Below are 26,582 nucleotides of genomic sequence, written 5' to 3' on the forward strand. Positions count from 1 at the left end.
TCCAAATATCCACCCACATATTACACATTAATCCGACTTCTTTCCATTTTAACAGGGTACTAGATACCATGATTTTTTATTTTGTTGGAAAAAATGAAATGTCATTTTTATTATTTCGCTTTTCATTTCAACCATTATTTTATTTTATTTTTTATTTTTTTTTGCATAAGGCCATGCAAATTTGGGCATACACATAGTGTCTGTGTCGGTCTAGTTTAGGCCCATTTATTTGTCATGGGCCAAGGCCCATTTCGTGAGAGTATCTCCCAATCAAAGTCATCGTCTTTAGTCTTCGCTGGCTTTCTCGTGCTTTCCCTTTCCCTAATTATCCACGAAAATTTTCCCAGTTTCTTATTTGTTCATGTAAACCTTCTCGTTCTCTCCATTGGCTTCGAATTGATCGCAGAATCCGAGCCCTAGTATTTCAGAGGTAGATTTCGATATTCATGTTTCTCGGTTCCCTTGGCGATGATTGTGTTCTGTTTCGATGTTGCTACGATTTGATACTTGTTTGTGTTTTTCACCTGAATCCGATTTCTGATCGTTTTTCCTATTAAATGTGATCGATTCTGATTAATTTTCCTATCTGCTGTTAGATTACGTTTCCTCAAACGTGAATCGATTTGGTCGATTCTGTTAACTCTGACGGGCTGATGGTCTTTTCCGGTATAGAGATTTGCCATTTCGTCTAAAATGTTCCTCCTGATTACTTGAACTGATCTCGATCCTATAGTCCTCTTTTGTCTTGCGAATTATGCTTAATGGTGTAGATGCAGATTGTGCTGTGTAATACATAGCTAAATTAAGCCTTCACATTTGAGATTTGAGTATATGGGTTTTGATGGTTAGGTTGAATGAACTAATCCCGTAGTTGTTTGGTCTTAATCCCACTTTGGTTCTCGAAGAAATTTGCGTTTTCCTCATCTTCTAAGCAAGATGAAACCTTCCACATTCAGGTTTTGAATAGAAATAACCATTTTTTGGAATATCCCGTTCTGGAAAAAAGGTTAAAGGGTACTTATAGATACTCTGATTTCTCAGTTTTGGTTCATCAGCACGTAATCCATGATGTTTGTTCTGATTAGCGCGAAATCGCCTTATAGTCGTACTATTTTTGTTGTCTCGGTTTTTCCTGTCTAGAATCCAGTTTTGTCTCTAACCGTTCTGTTCATTGGCTTGTTATCTTCGTTTTAACAGGATAGTTCTCATTCTATTGCCCTTTTCATCTGAAAACGATCTAGCACTAGTAGATCAAGAATGATATTCTGCTAGTGCTCAGACGGCGTAAAATGTCTTCCTCTGAAGAAGTTTTGAAGGCTGTTTTTCCTTTGCTTGACGGTGAGAATCTTGCTGCATGTATGGCGGTATGCAGACAATGGAGAGATATCGCTCGTGATGATTATTACTGGAAATCTCTATGTGCCAAGAAATGGCCTTCCGTTTGCAAGCAATCTCGACCTCCAACTGTCACATATTACAGGTTGTTCCAAATGTTCAGTAACCGACAGATTCAACGTGCACTTCCTCCTCCGAGGCTGTCTTTTGACGTGCTCGAATTCTTCATCGACATCTGGTCAGACGACAAGCTGATGTACTCGGAAGTGATTCCCGGAATTGCATTGCAAGGGGGAATGAAAATCCCTCCTTCAGGGGTTAGCAACGTTCTTAGAATCCACCTCGAGAGGCCTGATTACAAGATGATCGTGCCCGCTGAGCCAAGATTTACTATCCCTCTGAACCAGACTGTTAGTGTTTCTGTTCTCGTGGGAGACAAGAGTTCGGATAAGGTTGCCCGGATAATCAACCGGTCAGTTTTCGATTATATAGACCGCTCATCCTACAGAGCACTTGCTTTCGAGTATCTCGACTTTTCTCCTCGCCACCCCTTCATCTCGGGTATCCGAGCTTGGATCTCGTTGCTTTTCATGGACGTCGAGGACATAAACGACGGGTTCATCGATGTTTTTGGGATTCAGCTGGATTTCTGTGATGTTGCCAACACAAAGGAAGAGGTATTGTGGCTTCTGGACATGCTTGATTGGAAATGAAAGGAAGGAACCCGCGACCGCTCTCTTCAGCTCACCCCGAAACCGATCTGAGTGGTGGGAACGACATCGGCACCACCAGGTATGAAATGACAGCTTGTACATAACAGTCACGATCTATGTTATCCGTGAATCCTATGATCTCGTTGTTCATCTGCCCGTAAAGACATTTTCAGAGAGATGGTTTGATAATTTCACCATTCTGAGCCGATACTTTTTTTAAAAAAACCATATTTCACTTGTTTATAAACACAAAATAAATGTACGGATTCCTAAATAATGTATGTGAGAAAAATATTATTACTAGAGAAGATAAATTTTGGAATAGTAACTATTTCTAATAATATTTTCCAACATCTATTAAAAGATAACATGCTTGTTATCTCGTATAATTTTTTAAAATGTTCATTTAAATTATGATTAAACTCGAAAATTGTCCAACATATATGTAATTTTTTTGGTAAACATTAAATGGAGATATGGGGTAACGAATCCAGCATATGATTCATAACATCACATCATTGTTAAATTTTTTTGACTTATTATTATTATTATTTATTTTTGGTATCGCCTCAATCATTTACAAATACCTTAAAAAACACTCAATGACTATTTTCTATGTTAAGCAATCAATCACATGACATCCTTGAGTATAAAGTTTCCAATTGCCACGGTCCAAAATGGCCCCCACCTACCATCTGTTATGCCATACATGAACACTTTGGTGTAAGTTTTGAATTAACATTTATCTTTTGATGTTTTATTCCTTTTTTTTTTTTTAAGATTTCGAATCTATTCCAAATGTAAGAGAATCCCAACAATTATCAGAAAACGATATTTTCGTGAATTTTTTTACTATTTATTGGTCCCGACAACCACAATGCAATAAAATTATATTTTGAAATATTAAAATCAAGACATAGTGATAAAATTAAAAATATCAGAAAGTTTTGGTTAAAAAACGATGATTAAACATATAAAATCATACCAATCCCAACAATGTAATCTTGGGTTACAGTACTTTGGATATTGTTTTATTTTTTGAAAAATTATAAACACTCAGTTTTAGATTGAATTCGTTTCTATGATAAAAATATTAATTTTTCAAAAAAAATCGATAATTTTTTATTCGATTTTAGAAAATCATCCAACTTTCAAGTCAAAATCGATTCGATTGCTTATTTGTCGTCCGCGAGAGAGAGGTTTCAGCGCTTGTAAGGGTATTATCGTCATTTCAAGGTTTGGTTCAGACATATTCTCATTTTGCCATTTCCTTCGAGCAAGAGGATGCCAGATGTAATGATGCTTCTCCAACGGAGCCGGATCCGAAGGGTTTGGTGTCTCTGGTCTGTGTGAGGGGCAAAATCGGAAACCCACCTCCTATAAATTCCACCGAGCTTCTCATGCTCTGACCATGTCGTTGCCATTTCTCTCTGAAAGTCTCTGCTCCTCTTCTCCGTGTTCTTCACTGCTAATCTTCGGAGGTAACGCTAATCTCTTACCTCTCTTGTCGGATTTTGGATTTTTGTGGCGAAAAATCTCGAATTGTAGTTGATTCTCTGCTGATTCCGCTCTAAATCGTTGATCAGTGTGGTTAGGTTTTAGATCGGTGTTTCTTAGTTGACTACTTGGAACATAGTGCTTGAGCGTACGGATCTGTGTTGGTTTAGAGATGGTCTGTGGTTTTACGGTGGTTGAATTTCCCAGATCTAAATCGAGCTATATTTGTGATCGGATCCGACAGAAACAGCGGTAGATAATCCGTTTGTCCAATGGGCTTGCCGTTTTCATCGAGATCTCTCTCTCGTTTTGAATGAGTGATCTGTTTTACTTGCATGAATTGGTGTAAGTGTTCGATGTCGGTTCTTGCAAGCGTGGTTCAGATCTGAACAATTTCTTATTTCTCCTATTACAATGTCGGTCTGTGTTTCTATGGTGCTGTCTGATTTGGTGTTCATCCTGGGAAGTAATCCTGTTGGGGCCAGTTATGAACAATTCCTTTTTCTGACTTATTGTTCATCCTGCAGGCTACGAAAATGGTGAAGATCTGTTGTATTGGAGCCGGATATGTCGGTGGCCCGACCATGGCAGTTATTGCACTGAAATGCCCAGACATTGAAGTGGCAGTTGTGGATATCTCTGTTCCTCGTATCAATGCCTGGAACAGCGACCAGCTTCCCATCTACGAGCCAGGTCTCGACGACGTCGTGAAACAGTGCCGTGGCAGGAACCTTTTCTTCAGCACCGACGTGGAGAAACACGTCAGGGAAGCTGACATCGTCTTTGTCTCTGTCAACACCCCGACTAAGACGAGGGGTCTTGGAGCCGGCAAAGCTGCGGACCTGACTTACTGGGAGAGCGCTGCCCGTATGATCGCTGATGTGTCTGAATCCGACAAGATTGTGGTCGAGAAGTCGACTGTCCCGGTCAAAACTGCCGAAGCCATAGAAAAGATTCTGACCCACAACAGCAAGGGGATCAAGTTCCAGATTCTGTCGAACCCCGAGTTTCTCGCGGAGGGAACCGCAATCGAGGACCTTTTCAAACCGGACCGGGTCCTCATCGGAGGCCGGGAAACTCCAGAAGGGCTAAAAGCCGTCCAAGCTTTGAAGTCTGTCTACGCTCACTGGGTCCCCGAAGACTGTATCCTAACCACCAACTTGTGGTCGGCCGAGGTTTCCAAGCTGGCGGCCAACGCCTTCTTGGCACAGAGGATTTCATCCGTCAACGCCATGTCGGCTCTATGCGAAGCCACCGGAGCCGACGTCATGGAAGTGTCCTACGCCGTCGGTAAGGACTCGAGAATCGGTCCCAAGTTCTTGAATGCGAGCGTCGGGTTCGGCGGCTCGTGTTTCCAGAAAGACATCCTGAATCTGGTTTACATCTGCGAGTGCAACGGCCTGCCCGAGGTAGCGGAATACTGGAAACAAGTGATCAAGATCAACGATTACCAGAAGAGCAGGTTCGTGAACCGGGTCGTCTCCTCCATGTTCAACACGGTCTCGAATAAGAAGGTTGCTGTTCTTGGGTTCGCCTTCAAGAAAGACACGGGGGACACCCGGGAGACGCCGGCCATCGACGTGTGCAAGGGCCTGTTGGGAGACAAAGCACGGCTAAGCATATACGACCCGCAGGTGACGGAGGACCAGATCCAGAGGGACCTGACCATGAACAAGTTCGACTGGGACCACCCTCTTCACTTGCAGCCCATGAGCCCGACCACCGTGAAACAAGTGACGGTCACGTGGGACGCGTACGAGGCGGCAAAGGACGCTCACGGGGTTTGCATCCTGACCGAGTGGGGCGAGTTCAAGAACCTCGACTACCAGAGGATCTTCGACAATATGCAGAAACCGGCGTTCGTGTTCGACGGAAGGAACGTGGTCAACGCGGAGAAGCTAAGAGAGATTGGGTTCATAGTCTACTCCATTGGTAAGCCACTCGACCCATGGCTCAAGGACATGCCGGCCGTGGCTTGAAGGGGGGTGGGGGTGGCTCTGGTTATGGTGATGACGTGGCAACCGATCTGCACGGCCCGATTCTTTTTCTTGATATCTATTTTCTTCGCTCATTTCTGAAATATCTTTTTTAAATCTTTATTCATATAATTTCTGTATGTGAATCGTGAGACTCTTTTTTGTTACATTTTTCATGAGAGTGATTTTTTTTTTAGTTAATAAAATCAGTTTCTTCTTAATTGTGGCCGCAGAGAAAAAGGCGTTTCATTTCAATTTAAGACATAATGTTGTCTTGCGTCTTACAGGTTTTGTCCGAAATATCTTCGTCGGCTTCTTATAAACCTCGTCTGAAATAATTAAAAAATATTATTTTTTCCCTGAACTCTTATTGCACATTTGTGTGTATTAAATGTTACACAGGAAAGATTACAAGGATAGTTTGCGAAATCACGGGAGAATCCCATAAACAAAAAACCAAAGATTAAACTGAGAAATTCATGCTCACGCAGAAGCTGACACAAAAGAACAGCATTACTTCCCGTGGAGACAGACAGTTCATCAAACGATCCATCAGTTCAAGATTCAAGAACACAAATCCTGTAAATCAATACAGAACAGAGAAAATCCAGAAACAATCCAAAAGAAAAAGTCCCACCAAAAGGAACCTAACCTGAAACCCTTCTCCTTGTGTTACATTTTTGGACATGACAAAATGCTCCCATTGGATTCACACTGAGACCCGACAGCAGACATCAGAATAACTAGTCACCGGAACATGGTAACTCTGTGCTGGCACCAGTTCCTTTCACCATGACTCAGCTCAACTCAAGGTTCCATTTTGAGTGGCAATGGAGGAGAGAACATTAAGCCACCCTTTCGACCCCGAAACTCACTCTCTACTGCATGATTTGCGTTTCTTGTGAGCGGTATCTCCCCTTGACTACCCTGTGAAGAAGACTCCTCGTCCTCTGAACGAGCTTCTTCTTCAGCGACCTTATTCTCTCTCGGGACGCATTTGATTTCCTCGACCTCGTCATAACCATTCTCTTCTCCATATTCTCCATTCTCACTGTTTGATCCATTCGTGGAATTGTCATCATCCCCACCTGAACTTGACTCGGGTGTATCTCCATAAACCCTATACACATTCCCTTTCTCATCAAAGCTCACAGTTTTTACCACCCTGGTTTTCCCTCCAGTGCCTTTCACCAAGACCCCTTTTCTAGTTTTGGAACTATGGCTCACACCATTATCATGGGACATCACCAAGATCTCCTCGTCATCATCAACTGAATCCTCCTCTCCATTTGAAGCCGGCTCATGGGCACTTCCATATACCGGATAGGCATCCCCCCTCTTGTCGAATCTTATGGTCCTACCCACCCGAGGTTTCAATCCAACATTGCCTTTCACCATAACACCATTTCTAGATCTCAAATTTCCAACCTTTACATTATCAACAGAAACAACAGGGATATCTTCCCCCGTATCAGTGACAAAGTGAAATTCTTCTAGCTCCACATTGTTATCCTCGTTTCCCTTGGACGAAATGATGATTTTCTCCATTCGTTTCCTCAATTTCTCGGAGTTTTTATCTTCACATGAACCAAAATCCAGATGTCTGGATCTTAAACTCCTACATTTGCTGCTGCTAGCAATAAAGCTCGTATCTTTTGCGTGTTTAAGGATAATCTCATGCCTTTTGACAGCACAACCATCTACGTACTCAAGAAACCTTACCAAATCTCTACTCAGTGATTTCTTCCCGTCTCGTAACATCGGATCATCCCTGCTCTGGAAGGAACACGAATCGGAAAAATAACACCAAATTCAAAGCCTGGAACAAAAAAAAAAAGCTTCGAAGAATTAAAGAAAAAATAGGTTTTGAATAAGACACCTGAATGAAATCAAGCTGCGTAAGCAAATCCATGGCTTCTCGAGAAACTACTTCGAAAGGGAAATGGGTTTTGCCCGAAACGGAAGATTTGAGAGACAGGAAACTAGATTTTATCATTGCAAGCTCCTTGAGTTGCCAAAGTGATCTGGATCTGCGAACCAGGTAAGAGCGGAAATGGATCTGAATCACACGCGCCGCCGAATCTCTTACAGTAAAGTAGGAACCGCGCCGATGGCAAGAAGAAGACGAAAACCGGTTAAGCGAAAACTCGAGATCTTCGATTTTCCGGAGAAGACAAGACAAGACGAAATGGTCGTATTCTCGTTGAACGTTCTTCTGCTGGTGCACAAAACGTTGTCCTTTGAACCCGTTGAAGCTTCGACACCGGGTTTCGCAGAAATGGGTCTGATCACCACATTGCGTTTCTTGTAGCTGTTCCTCGAGATAAGCGGCGACGAGACGAAGGAGATGATCCAACGACGTTGGAGGAAGGTGGTCGGATTGGGTGCAGCAGGGACGGTAGTCGCCGGAGCAGCAGCGACACGATGGCGTGGACGAGATCGCAGCGGATATTGGGATGCTCTCACGGTGGTTGTGGCGGTGGCAGCGGCCGTGGTCGCGGTGGTGGTGGCGGGACGCCATGAATTCTGCGGCGGAGGAATTTGGGAGATCGAGGGCACTCAAAAAGGCTTTTGACCAGTGTGCTTCTCACTGTAATACTTTTTAAAATTAGAAGAAAAAAAACATAGAAGGAATCTTTGTAGATGTCACGCATTCCATGACTCAAAATAGTTTCCGGCATGCATGTTGTCTTCAAGTCATTTCTTCTTACGACGTCAAGCACTCCGCGTCTCGAAATTCGAACCGGCACGCATTCCAAGTCTGCAACTCGCTTCTTCATAGACGTCATGCAGTTCACGTCTTAAAGCTCAATCCGGCACGCATTTCCTTTGCGACGCGTTTTATTGTAAACCCGGCCCGACCGTTGGATTGAAGGGAATGAATGTTGTTTATATGAAAGGAGGCAAAGCCAAACACGCCCTAACCATCAAACAATGCCAATCTCTCTTGAATCACTATGCAGCTACTCAATCAATCTCCAAAACCAAGGCGCTTCACTGCCACGTCATCACCGGCGGTCATCTCTCTCACCACCTCCGGTCGTCCCTTTTCATTACATATGCCTTGTGTGATCACATCTCATATGCGCGGAAGCTGTTCGATGAATTGCCTCAAAGTTCCCTGCTTTCGTTTAACATCGCCATCAGAATGTACGTGCGCGATGGGCTGTATCAAGATGCTGTTAATGTGTTTGTTAGGATGGTTGGTCGGTGTTGTCCGGATAGTTATACTTACCCTTTTGTTGTGAAGGCGGCTGGTCAGTTGAATTCGGTAAAATTGGGCTTGGTTCTTCATGGGAGGATCTTGAGAGGCTGGTTTGGCGCAGACAAGTACGTGCAGAACTCATTGTTGGGGATGTATATGAACTGTGGGAGGGTTGAATTGGCGAGGAAGGTGTTTGATGCTATGAAGAACAGGGATGTGATTTCATGGAACACGATGATTAGTGGGTATTGCAGAAATGGATTCATGAATGATGCTTTGATGATTTTTGATAGGTTGGTTTACGAGGGTGTTGAACCGGACAGAGCCACAATGGTCTCTTTGTTGCCAGTTTGTGGTCACTTGAAGGATTTGGAAATTGGAAGAGAGGTTCATAAGTTGGTGGAAGAAAAAGGGTTGGCGGATAAGTTAGAGGTGAAGAACGCATTGGTGGACATGTACATGAAGTGTGATCGCATGGATGAGGCAAGATTTGTCTTTGATAGGATGGAGCATAGGGATGTAATCACATGGACTTCTATGATCAATGGGTATATAGGAGATGGTGACCTGAGAAATGCTTTAGATTTGTGTAGATTAATGCAGCTTGAAGGTGTGAGGCCTAATACTGTGACTATATCCTCTCTTGTTTCAGCATGTGGCAGTGCATTCGAACTGAATGGTGGTAAATGTTTTCACGGCCGGGCAGTAAGGCAAGAGGTTGATTCCGAGGTCATAATAGAGACTTCCTTGATCAGCATGTATGCTAAATGCAATCGGATAGACCTTTGCTTCAATGTCTTTTCAGGAGCTTCGAAAAGGCTAACCGGAATATGGAGTGCGATTATATCTGGGTGTGTTCAGAATCAGCTTATGACAGAAGCAATAGAACTATTCAAATGGATGCGGTTGGAAGATGTAGAACCAAATATAGCTACATTAAACAGTGTCCTTCCAGCTTTTGCAGTTGCAGCTGATTTGCATCAGGCAATGTATATCCACTGCTATCTTACAAAATCTGGGTTTATGTCGAGCATTGAAGCTGCCACAGGTTTGATCGATGTCTACTCAAAGTGCGGAACATTAGAATCTGCCCACAAGATCTTCGATGGTATTCCACGAAAACACAAGGGCAAAGATATAGTTCTATGGGGTGCCTTAATCTCTGGCTACGCGATGCACGGAGATGGTCCTAATGCATTGCTAACTCTCAGAGAAATGCTCCGGTCTGGGTTGAAGCCAAATGAAATCACTTTCACTTCAGTCTTACATGCTTGCAGCCATACCGGTCTGGTGGACGAAGGTTTAACGTTGTTCAAGTTTATGCTCGAACATCACTGGACGATAGCTCGGCCTAACCATTTCACTTGCATTGTCGACCTCCTTGGTCGAGCAGGACGACTGAAAGAAGCATACGATCTTATTACAACCGTCCCATTTGGGCTTAGCCCGACCACTTGGGGTGCATTGCTAAGTGCTTGTGTAGTACACGAGAATGCTGAGCTCGGAGAAATGGCTGCCAATAAGCTATTTGAGCTGGAGCCTGGAAACACTGGAAACTACATGCTGCTGGCAAAGATTTACGTGGCGCTGGGGAGATGGAAAGATGCGGAGAGTGTAAGAAACATGATGACAAGTGTTGGGTTGAGAAAGATGCCGGGTCATAGTCTAGTGGAGGTGAGAAGTACATCAAGCTGATAGGTCTGGGCATGAATACCCGAAAATCGGGTATCCGTGAATATTAGACCTGTGGACACTCGATTTTTGGAAATCGATGTTTCACAGAATTGTATACCCGAAAATCGGATATCCGATATATGGATGTCTCCAGAATTTCAGAGAAATAGAGTAGCAGAACGTATCCCCGTGTCCTGAGAAACTAACTGTGGACCAGAGATGTTTTTATCAAAAGATCATAATTTTTCCAGAGATGTTTCATTACAGGCAGGGAAACCGCTTATGAACACAAGTGACAAGCTACATCAAGAAATGTGACCAAACAGAGTATGAAAAGACAACAAGATATGCCTCAAACTCAACTCGAACTTCCGAAGTGTTGTTCATATATATACATGCAGACTGTCAAATAATGGATTGCCCAAAGCAACTGACGCTGGCTGACGATACATACACCACCCAATTATATGCAAAGACCGATAAACTGAAATCCAAATCCAGTAATGATTGAATGAAACGCCTGTCCAAGAAACAGAGATATCGTATCAGATAAACCACGGCAACCCGAGCAAGTAGACATGCTTTATCATGCACTTGCATCTTCATTCAAAGAACAGAGACGAATGCTTGGAGATGCAATTAGTTTAACTGAACTTCAAGGCTAAACCCCAAGTCCCAAATAACCGTAAACCAGAACACTTCATAGCAAAAACAGATAGATTTCCACTAAAGGGTACCTGGGGATTTCCATTCTTGTAGTCACTCAAGCTCGGATGCTTCCTCAGAATCAGACAGGGGCAAGAGTGTACAAACACCGAGCATATGTCCGTTGAGACACACGTAATATTCAACGCAATCCTCATAGGCTCCCAACCTACAACTAGCTGTCTGTGGTATCATTTTAGCCTGAAGCATACTCCATAGTTTCGCCTTGCAATATGGGCAAACCTCTGTGGGATGGAACGTTACCCCCTTCTTGATAAGCATTTTACGGACATTTGACGCAGAAAAAGACTTGAAAATCCCACGGAAGAATCCCAAGTCACCCTCCTCCCCTTGATCAAGGTGTTCACATGGATCAGAAACGTATAAAACGTCAGTTTTGCATTGTGAAGGAAGGAAGCTCTTTCCTGATGTCCTAGAGAAACGGGTCCTGTAAACAAAATGACCAGGGATTTGAACATCGCTGAAGAGTCCTCCCTTGCTTGAACCTGAGCAGTAAATAAGAAGTTTCCCAAGTGCCCTCCAGTTCCCGTCGATGCTGTGGCTCCCACTGGATTGGAGGTCAAGCATCATTTTGGGCGCCCTAGCTCTGCAGAATTCCTTCCACAGCAGTCGTTTGGCGAGATCATCAAACCATTTACACACACAAGACATAGTTGCAATAAGTTTAGGGTTCCAGTTCAGATGCTGAAACATGAGGAACAGTACATCCTCGCTGAGATGCCCTTTTGTGCACTGACAGCTTGCTGAGTGAATACAGCGGTACTGCTTTGCTATTATCATTTTTCTCAACCTAGCAAGAAACAAAAAAAGGAAGTTAATTGAAGCAAAATTGCACAAGTTATCCTAGTCTATTAGTCTTCAAAGGAGGTATCATACGTTACAGGAAAGCTTGATCGCAGCCATATAGTCAGTAGAACAACTAATGGCAGATAAATAAAGAGGGATCTGAGTTTAGAGATGATGCATTGGTTTCCCTTGTAGTTACCAAACCAAAAGCAGTGGTCACTCCATTAAGAATGGACATTCTAACTAGAAGTTTCACAATAAGGAAACATGAAAAAGCAAGAAATGTTTAACTAATGGGTACTCTTAACCAAATTCACAAACCTCGGACCAAAGGCGACACCTCGTATGCCATCTTTGAGAATTCTTAAACTACATTTTATTGCAATTTCATATCATACACACTAATGCAACACTGTTTTCTCAATCAAGCCAATTCATTGCTCTTTCAGGTTTCACCTCATACCCACTCTTCATGAAACTACAGAATCCAAGGGATTCATCTTTGGGGATCTCCAATTACACTAATCAGCACATTGTTTGCTGGTTAAAGGCGTTCCCATGTACCAAAACCAATTTACCAAGATCCATAACACACTTCAGAGCAAAGCAAGAGCATTTTCAACACAACCATCCATACCCACAAACAGATGATGAAATAGTACCCACTTCGATTCCTCTAATCAATTCTCGACATCAGCAATAAAAATGTAATTTTTCCCCGGGGAGATGACTAATACCACCAAAATCAACAATGGGCAAGATCACCATGAGAAAAGGAGAGAAATCTTACCTTCGTTTATACGAATCCGCTGATCCAAAAATCAAAAGAGCTTCAGAGATTAGATTACGAGAGGCGAATTCAGAGCAGGACCCACAACTACTTAGGGTTTTGCTTGAGCAAGAGCCACAGAAGTTGCAATTTTTCTTCTTCTTTTTTTCCAAATAGATCCACAACAAAATAGAAATAGAACTGGCTTAAACACAACCCTCTAACAAAAAGATCCAAAATTTTCCAAAGAAGGAGAAGATGAAGAACAAGACTGCATGCGGAGACAGGAGGGCAAGTCTGAGAGAAGACAAGAGGAGGAAGAAAGGAGCTCAAACTTGCTTTTCTATTCACTCAAAAGGCGGAAAACGAATTAAATATTTCGACGGTTTAAGTAAAATTACAAGTCGGTTTCCAGACATAAATCAAGGACGAATAGTAAATAGACACGTGGCTTACTATAGCAATTTCATTTTGCGTGGCTGGCGACTAGTGGTTGGTCGTTTGGGGGTGCAAAATAGCAGTTGCCAATTGGTTCGATGATTTTAACTGTTATTCGATGTACGGTCGAGAATTAAAGGGGGAGATTAAATTAATTAGTTATAATCATAATATGATAATAAAAAACAATACGCAAATTTAAAATATTGATAAAAACGTGTACCATACGGTCCAAACACAAGATTCCAAACCCACACGATTGGTCAACCTGCTGATATGGCAATTCGGTCATTATGACGTGGCAATCCCTCATTGGTACCAACTCTCCCCCTTTGGAATGCGTTGGATATTTTGTTTCGTATAATAAAACCCAGGTTTGATGTCAATTCCGGTTTAACACCGTCTTGGTTGAAATTCTTGTGATGTTATGAGTGACAAAAACCAATACAGAATGATATGCTACGAATACAAACCGAACCAAATCCAATCCAAAACCGAGAAAAACCAACAAAATTGAGCAGAAAACCAAAACCGAAAACAAACACAATCCGTCGGTTTAGTAGCATATTCACAAAACACCAAATGAATGTTAAAACATACCAAAGATAAGGAGTGTGTGAACTGTGAAGTATCAATCTTCTTGAGGTTCAGCAAACCGGAGGGGATTCAAACCGGTTCAATTTACATTGCCGGTTTCCGCAAACCGAAACCGAAACCGAAACCAAAGCAAACACTACTGCTACTACTGGAAAAACCTCACTGATGAACAAAGCTTGTCAAAGATCAAAGTCAGCTTTCCTCTCTTGTTCGTTCCTGATGTTTCTTTCTAGGGTTCATGTTGCAGAGTTAGAAGAAGGTTTTGATTCTTGCAGAGAGATGACGGTTTCGAAAGCTCCGACCAAAGCCTTAACTTTGCTTTTCCTGCTTTCAACGAGTTTGCTCGCTGTTGCTTCAATGACATTGTTGAACAATCCTTGTCCATCTTTCTTCTCCTCCACATCTTGATGCCTCAACACTACTTTTTCCTCTTCATGTTCATCATTGTCTTCTGCAACATGTTCTACCTTCTTAAAGCTCCTCCTTCCATGGCTATTCTGAGTTTGGTTTTCCCCGAGAGCCCTTCCTCGTCTAAACTTAAGCCTCGTCGGTTTGCCATTCTCGGAATTTACATCCACAACCCTTCCTCTTCTGAAATGTAACTTTTGTGCTTCGTCTGCAGATTTTCCTTCATTTCTTCCCCTTGGTTTCTCCTCTCCATCCAAAGTCTCGTCCTCTTCTTCTGCAGTCTCGGGCTCATCGCTCTGAGATTGGTAATCGTGCCCTTCTGCTTCTGATACTGTATACTCTTCATATTCTCCTACATCCTCGTCTTCTTGAGTCGAGGATGACGATGGAGGAGACGGGTCGGCAATGCATAATTTCTCATTGGGATCATGTTCTTCTGCAATCTTGTAGTTCTCCGCTTCCATTTCCACAACGTGCAATGTTTTCTCCTCGAGCGGATAACTATCCAACTGCTTAGGCTCATCACTGCACTGCACATTGCTTGGTTTCTGATTTGGTGGAGAAGATGAAGCTTTCAAGCTCTGGCTCTTCCTCAGACTTGAATTTCCAGCTAATCTGATCGACGGCTTCGAGGAAAATGAAGCTCTCGGGGTTAAAGACACTTTCTTTGAAACAACTTTGGATGCTCCAATATTCTTCTCTATCTTCATATCATTGTCGTTTCCCCGACTGGCCTTCCCCTTCAGCGGTTTCAGCCCTGGTGAAGAAACTTGCACATGTGTCGGGTTAGTGTCATTCGATTTCTTAGCTGCTCGTCCTGAATGAGATCTTTTTGACACAACTTTCTGCTTCTCAGTAGTATTGGCATTTCCAGATGTCTGGGATCCCGAAACAGGAGAAGATTTGAGCTTGGATTTTGTTGTCTTCACTAACTCTCTCTTTATAATCTCAGAAGCATCATCTGAACAATGAAGCTCCTGTTTCATCTTCACTGCCATCACCCTCTTCCTCTCAGAAGACCCTGAGCTAAAAGATTCGTTCATGCCATCAGGAAGTTTCTTGACAGTCTTTTTAACCTTGGAACGCCACGGTTTTTCCTCAGACACATTTTTCCTCCCATACTTGCAGAGATCATGGCATGAACCTGTCGACGCTCTGAGATAACGAGGGAGCTCTTTCTGTTTACCATCTGAGGACATTACCTTCCCAGCAGAGTTTCTTCTCGGTTTATTATCCTCTTGCTTATTCATCCGTTCGGGTGTTCGAAAGGGACTAGCAGTCTCCTCGTCCATCAGGATGCAGCGACAAGAGGCAATTGGTTACCACTTAAACCGTTAGAAAACACCTGAAAACATATTGTGAACAATGAAACCAATGTTAAGTTAACAGCTTGATACTATTACCAAGCGATGAACAGGGGAGATAAGAGTAAGTAGAGAGATCCAATCTGAGAGATCTGTAAGGTATCAACCAAGAATGAGAACTATATAGCAAACAAACCATATTTTAGAGAAGTCATGAAACCTCAAAGCAAGCAATCCATCTCCAATCAAAGTAGATCAAACTGCAAAAGCCTTGTACTATCAAAAAACAAAGAACAAGAACCAAACATAAAATGGAACTGTGTAAACCCAAATGCTAGAAGCAAGGAGAGATATCCTAATTATTCAAAACAGAAGGGAACCCAATTAACAAAGGAATCCCACATTCTAAGAAATGGATAATCCAGTAAAGGTCGGTTTCCTGTTTCTTCTGAAAATGATCATCCGGAGATTCCCAGAGGAAGAAACATTCTGAAGCAACCGATTCATCGAAAAGTCCACTCCCAACTTCTTCTCAAAGGATGGTTCTTTCTTAACCAACTCCACGAAAGTTTCAACTTGAAGGAAACCCATTCTCTAGATCTCGTAAGACAATTAGGAAAACAAACGCATTTTTCATTTCCACGGATAAGATCCGACTGCATGAAGGAAAAAATTATGGTGAAATCCCAAGAAAATCAAAAACCCATCTCGTGTTTCAACCAAAGAACCTCGTAACACGAATAAAAAACTTCGCGGGACAAATGGGAAACCATATAACTACTCTCACCTGTCGGTGAACTGCTTGGGCAGAAAGCAGAAAGCAGAAAGCTTGAAACTTTAGCAGAGACGAATCAGATTGTGGGTGACGACGGAGACTAAAAAGCTACAGAATTTGCTTTTTCTTCTCCCTTTTTTTTTTCTGGGTCATTGTTTGCTTGAGGTTCTCTGCTTGCTTCGGAGAGATCGTGCAAGCAACTCAACTGTTGGCTTTTGAGGGTTTCTTTTTTGGTTCCTCTGTTGTTTTCTCTTCTTCAGCTTTTGGGTTCTTTCTCTGGTGGGGCTTCTTCCCTTCGCTTTCCGCGTCCGTTTCAGGTTTCCTAGAGGGATTCCCACGATCTTTTCATTTAATAAGTTAGCATTCCTAGATTTCAGAGAGATACAGAGAGAGAGGGAGAGGGGAGGCTGAAAACTGAATGACCACATGCTCGGTTTAGTTCCGGTTTAAACAATTATATCCTTGACCGGAACCGACCAGTCCGGTAGGAACATGTCCAATTGTGATAGATTGGCAAATATAGTCGAATATGAACTTAAAATAATCGTCTATAAAACGAAATTGATATTAAAAAAATGGAATGATATTTCAACCTAATCATAATCGCATATAAATACAATAACAAAAATTAAATTTTAAAAAAAATAAATATTTGAAGCTGTAAAAACAGAAAAAATGGGAATTTATAACAGAAAAGGAATTTGTTCAAAAAATATTTAAATAAGGACAAATCGTCTTTAAATTACGTCATCAGATGCACTCTTTTCTCTTCTAGAAAAAAATCACGACATTTTCGAATTAAAATACATGAATAAAATAATATGACAATTGACCAATAATACATCTGAATCTAGTGAGATGCCATGTACCATAATCAAATATATATAGAAATTTTTAGATTTCTAATAATATAATTTAAATTAAAGAAAGTGTACAAAATGTTTGGCTTGAGGATGCTATGTTCTATGCTCCTACTTAGTCAAAGTTAATTATTACATCACAAAATCTAAACTCTAACTATTCAACACTAATCTCTAAACTCTAAATATAAACCTTAAATCACACATTTTAATATTGGTTTAGAGTTTAATATTTAGAAATTAGGATTTAGGATTTAGGATTTAGAGTTTAGGTTAGTTAGAATAATAAAATGAGAAAAAAGAATGAAGATAAAGAAAGAGTTCAAATTAAAGATATTTTTTAAAAAATTCATAAATTAAGAATATTTTTTAATTATAAAAAATAAAGATAATTTTGTGATTTCTTTTGAAAATGCTAAAAAATACATTTATAATTTTAATACATATAAATATATATTTATAATTATGTTGTCAAATTCTAAAAATTCGTATAAATGGATAACGGAAAAAAAATCCAATTGATCAAGAAGGATAAAAAAATGGTTGATTTTTTTATAATGGGGAAGTTTACCAAGTTTTGTCCTAAGTATATCTCTCAATAAATCGAAAAAATTTAGATGTGGGAAAAAAGTTTTACCCTATTTTTTACCGGTTGAGCGACCAAGATCAGGTAAAAATGATTAATTTTGTCCACGGATAAATTGAATGATAGAGTTAAAAAGGCCCTTTTGCCGTATGAGAGGGAAAAAAAAGCTGAAACCGCTAATGCAATTATTTTCATGAAAGCACGCCCCCACCAATTTATGTACACCTCTGCCCTACAACGCAAGCATATGATATTTTGTGTATGCATTATGCTCATATAAATATTTCTAAAATGTATAAATCCGACGCCAACTAATACGTGGTGCATTTCGGTTGGGATTTGATTATTTTCATTTCAGAAAAATTATAATCATTTAGTTTTTATATTAAATTCAAATATTTGATTTTATTTTATTTTGTTTTCAAATATTCATTTTTTAACTAAATTTTTCGGTTTTTTCGTTAATTTTTAATCGATTCGGATCCGGTTTTTGGGTTTTACAGAAACCATAAAATTATTCAATTTTTATTTTGGATTTAACTCGATTATAATTATATATTATTCGGTTAAAATTGATTGATTATTTGGTTATTAACCAAATTAATCCGACCCTCGCGACCAAGCCAAACATCGGGTCCACTTCTCTTTTTCTTGTGAAAATAAAATAGGAAACTTGGAAAAAAGGAAAAAGAACAATTATTTAAAATAACGAGAAGTCGGCTCCAAATTATGTTATCTCATGCCCTCTTACCTTTTCTTTTTTTCTTTTTTTGAAAAAAAAAATCACGACATTTGTCAAGGTATAATATTTGGATAGAATAATGAATATAGTATTATTATGCTTAGGGTCCAAGAATTTGTTTTGATTGTGGGTGGCAGTTCTTTTATATGATCAATAATACATCCGAATCTAGAAATATTTTATTTTATGATAATCAAATATCTAGAAAATTCTAGATTTATAATCATATAATTTAAATCAGAAAAAAAAAATGTACAAATGTTTTGGTTTAATTTTTGGAGATACTCTTTCTATATAAATATATGGCTATTATATTTTTTTCTCAAACTACAAAAACTTTTTTAAGATATATATATATATATATATACATAAGTGTTCAATTTCGTTCACATAGATCTATATAACCCCATTAAACTTTGTCCTTCTTTTGGTGTAAGGGCATCACCAAATTAAAAAAAAATTATTGGAAATATTACAAAAACTAAAACGTATTATTCCATTAAACTAATGCGAATACAAGAAATTTCCATTATTGTACTCGGCTTCTATGTTATAAATATAGACGCATTACCCAAGCTAATGATATCGATTATATATATATAAAAACACAAATTACTACAAGTGAATAGGAATCATGAAGATGTCGGCGAGTTTCGTTGCTTTTCTTATATTTACGAGTGTCGTATTCTTTCACGTTGAATGTGGAGAAGTGAAACATGGTAAGTTATTATAATAACGATGTTTGGTCCGATTATTTTTGTTATTGCATAAATGTTGTACTTCTATATATATATAGGTTGAAATTTTTTTTAAAAAAAGAGAGATATAAATATTATTATTATATTTTTGGAAGGAATTAAAGAAGCAGCGGACCCATTCTGCTACAAGGAGTGTGACTACGGATCGTTCGGAGACTTCCCGTGCCAAGTGGACTGTCTTAAGCACAACTTCAACAACGGTGTTTGCATTCCTTTCGGAAACCCTTCTCCTCGTCTCTGCTGTTGCTCTCCTTGAATCTAATTTATTATTATAATTATAATAATTGTATTTTATATATATATATATATATATATATATATATATATATATTTCCACGCCTTTTAGTTTATATACCCTCCTATTATTTTATTGACCATTGATTTGATGGGTTTTTCAAACTTCTTTCTTTTTTTTTCCTTTTCCTTCTTACTAATTTATCCATAATCCTAAATATAAAATATTGCATCCTAAAACGGAACCTCTAGGGTTATAATCTCTAAAACCAACCTTAGATCCTCAACCAATTCTAAATTCTACATACTAAACTATAAATCCTAAATCATAGGCCGGTTAGAAACTAGGATAATATTTAAACCTAATCGTAATCGCATATAAATACAATATATTGATTTTTTTTTTAAAATAAATATTCGAAACCGTAAAAACAGAAAAAATGGAAATTTAAAACAAAAAAGGAATTCGTTCAACCAAAAATATTTAAATAATTAGACATCGTCTTTAAATTACGTCATCCGATACACTCTTATGCTCGATATATTCATAATAGATTTTGAATATAATAATGTTCATAAGAGAGAGGGACCAAAAGAGGCTAAGATTTCAATCATAGAATTTGCTATTAAGCGCTTTCAATTTCTTCACTCCATACAAAAACTCATTGAGTTAGTCTCCAATTTTAATCGATGAAATTGACATATGCAACAAATATTATAATAAAAAGGCGAAAAACATACAAAAAAAAAGCCTAACTAGTGTTCATTGGACAAAATATCCAAAATACCCTATTTTTGCTAAATCTATTTCTGCATATACCCTCCTCTAGATATGACTATGTGATCAGAACAATATTATGATCACATGATAGTTACATTGATCACAATGTTCCGTGTTCATTGATATAATAAAGTATAGCAAAAACCATGTACGCATGAATACAATTAGTTGATTGTTATCCATAATATTAAGATATAAAAACTAATTTAGTACAATCGCAGCGTATTATGATGTATAAAAATATAATCCCAATAATTTGATCAAGATTCATTATTTATATTTTTTTATTGGTATTAGCAAAATCTGTCTGACATTAATATTTTATAATAGAAAATATTATGTGAATTCATTCTCCGCCAATACATTAAAACCCTAATACTATATATATATATATATATATATATATATATATTTCCACGACTTTTAGTTTATATACCCTCCTATTATTTTATTGACCATTGATTTGATGGGTTTTTCAAACTTCTTTCTTTTTTTTTCCTTTTCCTTCTTACTAATTTATCCATAATCCTAAATATAAAATATTGCATCCTAAAACGGAACCTCTAGGGTTATAATCTCTAAAACCAACCTTAGATCCTCAACCAATTCTAAATTCTACATACTAAACTATAAATCCTAAATCATAGGCCGGTTAGAAACTAGGATAATATTTAAACCTAATCGTAATCGCATATAAATACAATATATTGATTTTTTTTTTAAAATAAATATTCGAAACCGTAAAAACAGAAAAAATGGAAATTTAAAACAAAAAAGGAATTCGTTCAACCAAAAATATTTAAATAATTAGACATCGTCTTTAAATTACGTCATCCGATATCTCTTCTGGAAAAAAAATCACGACATTTTCAAATTAAAATACATGAATATAGTAATATGACCATTGACCAATAATACATCTGAACCTAGTCAAATGCTCTGTATCATAATCAAACATATATAGAAATTTCTAGATTTGTAATAATATAATTCAAATTAAAGAAAGTGTACGAAATGTTTGGCTTTTTGTTGCAAGGGCATTACGAAATCCAAAAAATATCGGAAACATTCATATTTACTTCTCGGAAATATATATTTTTTAAGGTTACTTATCAGAAATATTACAAAAACCAGAACGTATTCCATTAAACTAATGCAAATATAAAAAATTCCATTGTTGTATATAACAAACATCGATTTTATATATATATATATATATATATATATATATATATATAACAAAAATACTACAAGTGAATAGGAATCTGGTGAAGATGACGTCGACGGCGTGTTTCGTTGCTTTTCTTATATTTACGAGTATCGTATTCGTTCACGTTGAATGTGGAGATGTGAAACATGGTAAGTTATTATAATAACGACATTTGGTCCGATTATTTTTATTATGTCAGTGTATATAGATTGAAATTAAAAAGATATATAAATATTATTATTTATTTGGAAGGGATTAAAGCAGCAGCGGACCCATTCTGCTACAAGGAGTGTGACAATGGATCGTACGGAGACTTCCCGTGCCAGGTGGACTGTCTTAAGCAGAACTTCAAGAACGGCGCTTGCATGCCTGTCGGAAACCCTCCTCGCCGTCTCTGCTGTTGTTCTCCTTGAGTATAATTAATTATTATAATAACTGTGAGAAAATCAGTAATATGTAACCCGAAAACGTACCCTGTAGTATGCTATGAACCTGTTCTAAGAATAATTTATGTCAACGAATTGGCATTCAAAATCGTTGAGTTATAACCATATAACCATTTCATACTAATAATATTCATTCAACTGATTCATCCACCTACATTAAGGGCGGTACTATTATTGTAAGAAAGACACAACCTTGATCCATGTTCTTGAAGTTTGGACAGAACCTAAACCAAAAAAAAAAAAAAGGCAAGGAGGAGAGCAAATGATTCAGGGTTAACTCAACGAATGGCAAACCTCTAGTCTTGGAGCTTGTTCTTCGAAATCACGTCGAATGTTATCCCGTTCTCTTCAAGCCGCTGCTGGAGATCAGTTGAGCCGAACACGATCCCGGGAGTGTACACTCCTCCTTTCACTAGGCTTTCTCGTTGCCCCAATACGATTAAACCGCATTGGACTAGCGCTATCGGTGTGGTTATATACCCGATCTCGGGTCCCGTTATTCTTGTAACGATTTCCATATCGGGCTTCGTCTTTCCTCCTGAAACGAGGTCTCCCCCATCGCTATATCCACGGCCGATGAACCACATCTTGAATGTAGCACTTGCCACTTCTTCTTCGCTTGGACCCTTTTTACGGAACCCTCCAAGGCTGAAAACTGAAGGGAATTTCAAAAGGAGCCATCTCCCGAGGGAGAATTTTCCGAGTAGACCAAGGGACAGTCCCAATGTGATGTACCCGAATATCCCGAGGAAAGAATGGGATGTTATCTTTACCCCGAAATGAGCCGGCTTTATTGTTGACCAGAACGCCTCGCGCTTTTGTATCCCATCGGGGTTCTCGTTAAGCCCAGGGAGTCCACTTGGATTCTCTGTTAGAGCTGTGAGGGTTCTCCGAACAACAACCGCATCCGCAGAAGGTAGCTTCAGAGCCCAAAGACCAATCTTCTTCTGGTTTTCCATTACCGATCCCTTAGCTGGAGGAGGACCAGGAATCTGCAAGTATGTACGTTCAGAATATAGAAAAAGGTGTTTACAATAAAATTACAACCGAAGGGACAAGAACCAGAAAAACAATGGCATATTTGGACAAAACCTAAAGAACAGAACACAAAACTTGAAAATTAAGGGCAATCCAAATGACAGCTCAAACAACAGGCAAACCCGTCGATACTCTACTTGCTTGACATATATATCTCAAACCTAAAGCAAAACTGAACCAATAGAGACAACTATATACAGGAAGATGATCTAAAAATGAATACTTTACCACTGGCCTTGGCCTTCTTGGCCTTGAACGCCGTAGTTCTTGTAGCTTTGCCACATTGGCTACACCTAAGACTGCAGACTCGTATGTGCCAAAATTTCCGACAATCCTTTTGTCGGACTCCAACCTGAGATACGCTTCGATCTGGTTAGGAGCAGAAGGCGGTTCCCACTGTTTGGAATTGAAGAGAAACCCCAGTTCTGCGGGTATTGAATCGAAACCGCAGGCAGAAACGATCAAAGAACCCGTTTCTGCGGCTCTTTCATGGTACTTTGCCTCCATTGTCTCCATGAACTCAGGCTCCCCACATATATCCAAGTAATCGCACCTAGTAAAACCATTTCAGGAGATGATATAAAATGAGACTAAGCTGGCTACAGAGCAATTATCGTTCATCTCTGTCAATCGTTCCTCCCAAAGTGCAACATATTTTCAGGCAAAGAATCTTCAGCCATCTGATTTCTACCATTGTACGGTAGGAAATAAGACCTCACTCAGTATGATCATACATAAGAACACACCATGAACGTGCAAGAACAAAAGCATCAAACAAATTACAGATCACTTATTAATCTCCAAATGTTGCGTCTGCTCAATGAAATAAATGATCCCTAGTGGTGGTAAGAACAGCAAGCTAACACTCCCCAAATTAATCTTCACGTCATTTCTTTCGTTTTAAAGCTATAAATTCACACCTCTGTCATCATCATCATCATCATCCTCGTGATTAAAACCCCAAGATCACTCAAACTTGAACCAAAGCTCCTTGGTTCAAAGTCACGTGTTTCAGACACAGAATTTCATTCCACCGCCGAAATTTTCAACTTACCCAGTTACTACACTAACGCAAATCACCCGACGAAACAACAAAAAAAAAAGCCAGAGTACCCTGATTCGGCACAGGCGGCGACAACAGGTTCTCCATGGAGGCGGAACGGTCCGACGCAGTCGAGGATCAGCTTTGTCTGGCGACAGAGACGACGGAGCGATTCCGGGTCGGAGGTGTCGGCGGTGAGGATGGCAACGGAGGGAGGCGGGTTCGGGCGAGCGGCCCATTCGAGCGACTGGGTCAACCGGGTTGGGTTTCGACCCGCCAAAGCCAGGCTCTTAAGCGGAGACGACGGGGCGTTTAGGAACTTGAGGGCTTCTCGGACGACGTACTTGCCGGTGAAGCCAGAGGCTCCGAGGATGACGACGTCGTAAACCGGGTCGGATTGTCGGGTAGGGTCCATTTGGAATCGGGCCTGGGTTCGTCGGTGGAAATCGGAGACGGAGATATTTGCTAGGGAGAGATTCTCTGGAAGTGTGTGCCAGTAGCCAATCTGCTGAGGCCATACACAGATAACGGCGAAATCGGTCCATCATGAATAATTAATTCACCAATTAAATATTATTTAAATGTCAATTTGTTAGGCCGGCCGAACGAATCCCACGTTCAAATGAATCAAATCTGTCCCGACCGCACGTGTAACGTTTTTCTAACAACTCACGTCATGTATTGAAACGGTCTACACTGCACCAGTCGTGATCATTTCGTTTCGGTTCAATTATATTTGAATTTGGTTGTTTCGATTTTATAAAAATTATAACCATTTATTTTTCATATCGAATTCAATTATTTGTTTTTATTGATAAAAATATTTTATTTTTAAAAAATAGATCTTTTCGATTATTTTTTAAAATTTTGAGAGAAATAATAATCATTAGGTCAAATTTGGTTTGATTACTCCATTCGAATTGGTTGGGTTATTAGCCAAATTAGTTATTCTTTAATTTTTCACAGGAAACAGTAACACAGGTAAAGTTGGACGTTTTAATTTTGTTTGTGGGGCTGATTCATTTTTCTAATGAATTTAAAACTTCCGATATCAAAATGAGCCTAAAGAGGGAGTTTGAGGCCCAATAACTTTATCACAAAGCTCATGACTGTTGGATCTATTGGCAAGCCCAATAGCACTCGCGCTACCCCCACGGCGACATGGATTGAATACTCTTTTTTTTTTTGGTAAAAAAAAAAAGAAAAAGAAAAAAAGACAATAGAAGAGACGTAAATTATATTTTTTTTTTTGGGTCATTTCTTCTATTTAGTCGTACGGATTCTCCATTTTATTTGGATTTTGGTTTGATATATTAAAATCGAATCCAATGGAGAATTTGGAGTTTTGAATGAGTTTTATTTTTCATCAAAGAATTGAGTGATATTCATAAACTTTTTGGTTTATTTGGATTTGAAAAAGTTAAAATGTCAAAGACAAAAACCTAAAACTAAATCTTGAAGCCATAAATCAAAGACTATTATTATAAACACTTAATTCCATCCAAATGAGCTAAAAGAAGTTAATATCTAACCGAATCGAATAAACCGAACTAAACCGGAAACTGACTCCAAAACCTCATAAACCGAACCGAAACTGGAGTTCCTGAACCGGGGAGCGACCACTTTCATTCCCTCGTACAAAACGCAACTCCTTTCCCCTGCAGATGAGGTTTCGTCTTTTCCTTCAGTCGTCGTCTGCTTTTTTCCTTCTTTCTGGCGTTTTTTCCATTTGACACTCCCTTTTTTTTGTTTCGAATCTCTGTTTTCCTCCGTCTCCGGTTTAACGATGGAGGCGCCATTGTTGAGATCGTGTTCATCTTGTTCGTCCCCTGCGTCAATTGGGTTCGTCGAGGATCGCGAGTTCTCGAGACCCATTTGTCCTGTCGTTCTTCGGACACGGAAAGGCCTAAGCTTTTCGTCCGCCGTGCGTTGCTCTCTCCCGTCGAAGCGTCGCGGCGGTTTCCGGTCTGCTCAGGCCGTCATGACTCTCGCCGGGTATTGAATTGCGAGGACCCTTCCTTGCTAAATTTTCTACATTTCTCGAATCACGGTTAGAAACACCATCAAGTTCTTGATCAAATTCTAGGGTTCGTTTCCAAATTTCGACTTTTTTGGGTTTCCCAAAATTTGGTAAGTTTATATGTCCAGGTTGGAAGTCAAAACCATTAGTTCTACACACGACGCCGAGAGGAGACATTGCTTATCTGTATCCTCTCTCTTCCCAAAACTGTTTCTAATTGAAAATCTGTTGAATTTACAAGTCTACATAACGTTCAAAGAGCTCGAGGTTCTGTGTGAGATTCTTTGGTATGGACAATTATGTTCAAATAGCTGTAGAATGTTGAATCTTGAGTGTAGAATTTAACATTGTCAGGCTACCTAACCATCTTGAAAACTTCATGTTTTTAACCAAAATCCATCTCACGTTCATCTACTAATCTTGTTGCTCAAATCCCTCACATCTGTTTTCAGACCCGTTTCGGGTATAGCTGGGCTGAATTCTTTCATTTGCTTCTTTTGATGAAAAAGGATTACTCAACCGTAGACAGTTAAAAGCACGCGTCTTTCAAATTCTTCCGGCTGAAATGGTATATGTTGGAAACTACATGTTTGTACTGACCTTCCATTTGTGCTGCTGCTGCTGTTGTCATACAGATCATTGGCGGGGAAGAGGCGGGTGGG

The 26,582-nt window shown here is 39.5% G+C and overlaps 8 protein-coding genes across 13 annotated transcripts in view; 4 read left to right on the forward strand and 4 right to left on the reverse strand.

Annotated features, from left to right (window-relative positions):
• Positions 1-315: 315 nt before the first annotated feature.
• LOC104823890 (F-box protein At5g39250) lies at positions 316-2,245 on the forward strand. Its single transcript, XM_010555670.1, has 2 exons — positions 316-430; positions 1,198-2,245. The coding sequence occupies exon 2, from the start codon at positions 1,290-1,292 to the stop codon at positions 2,046-2,048; it is 759 nt and encodes a 252-aa protein (XP_010553972.1). The 5' UTR covers positions 316-430; positions 1,198-1,289; the 3' UTR covers positions 2,049-2,245.
• Positions 2,246-3,331: 1,086 nt separating this feature from the next.
• Positions 3,332-5,742, forward strand: LOC104823891 (UDP-glucose 6-dehydrogenase 2-like). Its single transcript, XM_010555671.2, has 2 exons — positions 3,332-3,529; positions 4,073-5,742. The coding sequence occupies exon 2, from the start codon at positions 4,082-4,084 to the stop codon at positions 5,522-5,524; it is 1,443 nt and encodes a 480-aa protein (XP_010553973.1). The 5' UTR covers positions 3,332-3,529; positions 4,073-4,081; the 3' UTR covers positions 5,525-5,742.
• Positions 5,743-5,968: 226 nt separating this feature from the next.
• On the reverse strand, positions 5,969-8,151 carry LOC104823892 (BAG family molecular chaperone regulator 8, chloroplastic-like). Its single transcript, XM_010555672.2, has 2 exons — positions 7,401-8,151; positions 5,969-7,297 (listed from the first exon to the last, which is right to left on the reverse strand). Exons 1-2 carry the CDS (start codon positions 8,040-8,042, stop codon positions 6,329-6,331), a joined length of 1,611 nt encoding a protein of 536 aa, XP_010553974.1. The 5' UTR covers positions 8,043-8,151; the 3' UTR covers positions 5,969-6,328.
• A 222-nt stretch (positions 8,152-8,373) lies between these two features.
• LOC104823895 (pentatricopeptide repeat-containing protein At5g39350) lies at positions 8,374-10,470 on the forward strand. The gene has a single exon (XM_010555674.2). It carries the CDS (start codon positions 8,400-8,402, stop codon positions 10,419-10,421), a length of 2,022 nt encoding a protein of 673 aa, XP_010553976.1. The 5' UTR covers positions 8,374-8,399; the 3' UTR covers positions 10,422-10,470.
• A 150-nt stretch (positions 10,471-10,620) lies between these two features.
• On the reverse strand, positions 10,621-13,031 carry LOC104823894 (EID1-like F-box protein 2). The gene is made up of 3 exons (XM_010555673.2): positions 12,703-13,031; positions 11,138-11,916; positions 10,621-10,920 (listed from the first exon to the last, which is right to left on the reverse strand). Exon 2 carries the CDS (start codon positions 11,904-11,906, stop codon positions 11,160-11,162), a length of 747 nt encoding a protein of 248 aa, XP_010553975.1. The 5' UTR covers positions 11,907-11,916; positions 12,703-13,031; the 3' UTR covers positions 10,621-10,920; positions 11,138-11,159.
• A 584-nt stretch (positions 13,032-13,615) lies between these two features.
• On the reverse strand, positions 13,616-16,627 carry LOC104823896 (hepatoma-derived growth factor-related protein 2-like). 5 transcript variants are annotated; one of them, XM_010555680.2, is made up of 4 exons: positions 16,216-16,627; positions 15,831-16,084; positions 15,625-15,688; positions 13,616-15,469 (listed from the first exon to the last, which is right to left on the reverse strand). In XM_010555680.2, exon 4 carries the CDS (start codon positions 15,414-15,416, stop codon positions 13,953-13,955), a length of 1,464 nt encoding a protein of 487 aa, XP_010553982.1. In that variant the 5' UTR covers positions 15,417-15,469; positions 15,625-15,688; positions 15,831-16,084; positions 16,216-16,627; the 3' UTR covers positions 13,616-13,952. The 5 variants fall into 5 exon arrangements, with proteins under 5 accessions (XP_010553982.1, XP_010553984.1, XP_010553980.1 ...); XM_010555682.2 differs by lacking the exon at positions 15,625-15,688; XM_010555678.2 differs by having other exon boundaries at positions 15,625-16,084.
• Positions 16,628-21,911: 5,284 nt separating this feature from the next.
• LOC104823897 (probable mitochondrial saccharopine dehydrogenase-like oxidoreductase At5g39410) lies at positions 21,912-24,426 on the reverse strand. Its single transcript, XM_010555683.1, has 3 exons — positions 23,972-24,426; positions 23,087-23,411; positions 21,912-22,812 (listed from the first exon to the last, which is right to left on the reverse strand). Exons 1-3 carry the CDS (start codon positions 24,313-24,315, stop codon positions 22,117-22,119), a joined length of 1,365 nt encoding a protein of 454 aa, XP_010553985.1. The 5' UTR covers positions 24,316-24,426; the 3' UTR covers positions 21,912-22,116.
• A 1,080-nt stretch (positions 24,427-25,506) lies between these two features.
• The window catches only part of LOC104823898 (chorismate mutase 1, chloroplastic-like), a 3,128-nt gene continuing 2,052 nt past the window's right edge, over positions 25,507-26,582 (forward strand). The window contains exons 1-2 of one of the 2 annotated variants that reach the window (XM_010555684.1): positions 25,507-25,895; positions 26,556-26,573. In XM_010555684.1, the coding sequence (XP_010553986.1) occupies positions 25,687-25,895; positions 26,556-26,573 (227 nt within the window). In that variant the 5' untranslated portion in view covers positions 25,507-25,686. The remainder of the gene's footprint in view (positions 25,896-26,555; positions 26,574-26,582) is intronic. The other variant, XM_010555685.2, reaches the window with a different exon arrangement.

Source organism: Tarenaya hassleriana, unplaced genomic scaffold, assembly GCF_000463585.1.
Source record: "Tarenaya hassleriana unplaced genomic scaffold, ASM46358v1 Cleome4, whole genome shotgun sequence".
NCBI lineage: Eukaryota > Viridiplantae > Streptophyta > Magnoliopsida > Brassicales > Cleomaceae > Tarenaya > Tarenaya hassleriana.

Coding starts and splice junctions, on each gene's coding strand:
- LOC104823892 (XM_010555672.2), bottom strand. CDS start 8,042: ATGGCGTCCCGCCACCACCACCGCGACCACGGCCGCTGCCACCGCCAC. Junction 7,298..7,400: donor CGCAGCTTGATTTCATTCAG/GTGTCTTATTCA, acceptor TGTTCCTTCCAG/AGCAGGGATGATCCGATGTT.
- LOC104823897 (XM_010555683.1), bottom strand. CDS start 24,315: ATGGACCCTACCCGACAATCCGACCCGGTTTACGACGTCGTCATCCTC. Junction 23,412..23,971: donor GCCGCCTGTGCCGAATCAGG/GTACTCTGGCTT, acceptor TGGTTTTACTAG/GTGCGATTACTTGGATATAT. Junction 22,813..23,086: donor CAAGAAGGCCAAGGCCAGTG/GTAAAGTATTCA, acceptor ACATACTTGCAG/ATTCCTGGTCCTCCTCCAGC.
- LOC104823894 (XM_010555673.2), bottom strand. CDS start 11,906: ATGATAATAGCAAAGCAGTACCGCTGTATTCACTCAGCAAGCTGTCAG.
- LOC104823891 (XM_010555671.2), top strand. CDS start 4,082: ATGGTGAAGATCTGTTGTATTGGAGCCGGATATGTCGGTGGCCCGACC.
- LOC104823890 (XM_010555670.1), top strand. CDS start 1,290: ATGTCTTCCTCTGAAGAAGTTTTGAAGGCTGTTTTTCCTTTGCTTGAC.
- LOC104823895 (XM_010555674.2), top strand. CDS start 8,400: ATGAATGTTGTTTATATGAAAGGAGGCAAAGCCAAACACGCCCTAACC.
- LOC104823896 (XM_010555681.2), bottom strand. CDS start 15,416: ATGGACGAGGAGACTGCTAGTCCCTTTCGAACACCCGAACGGATGAAT.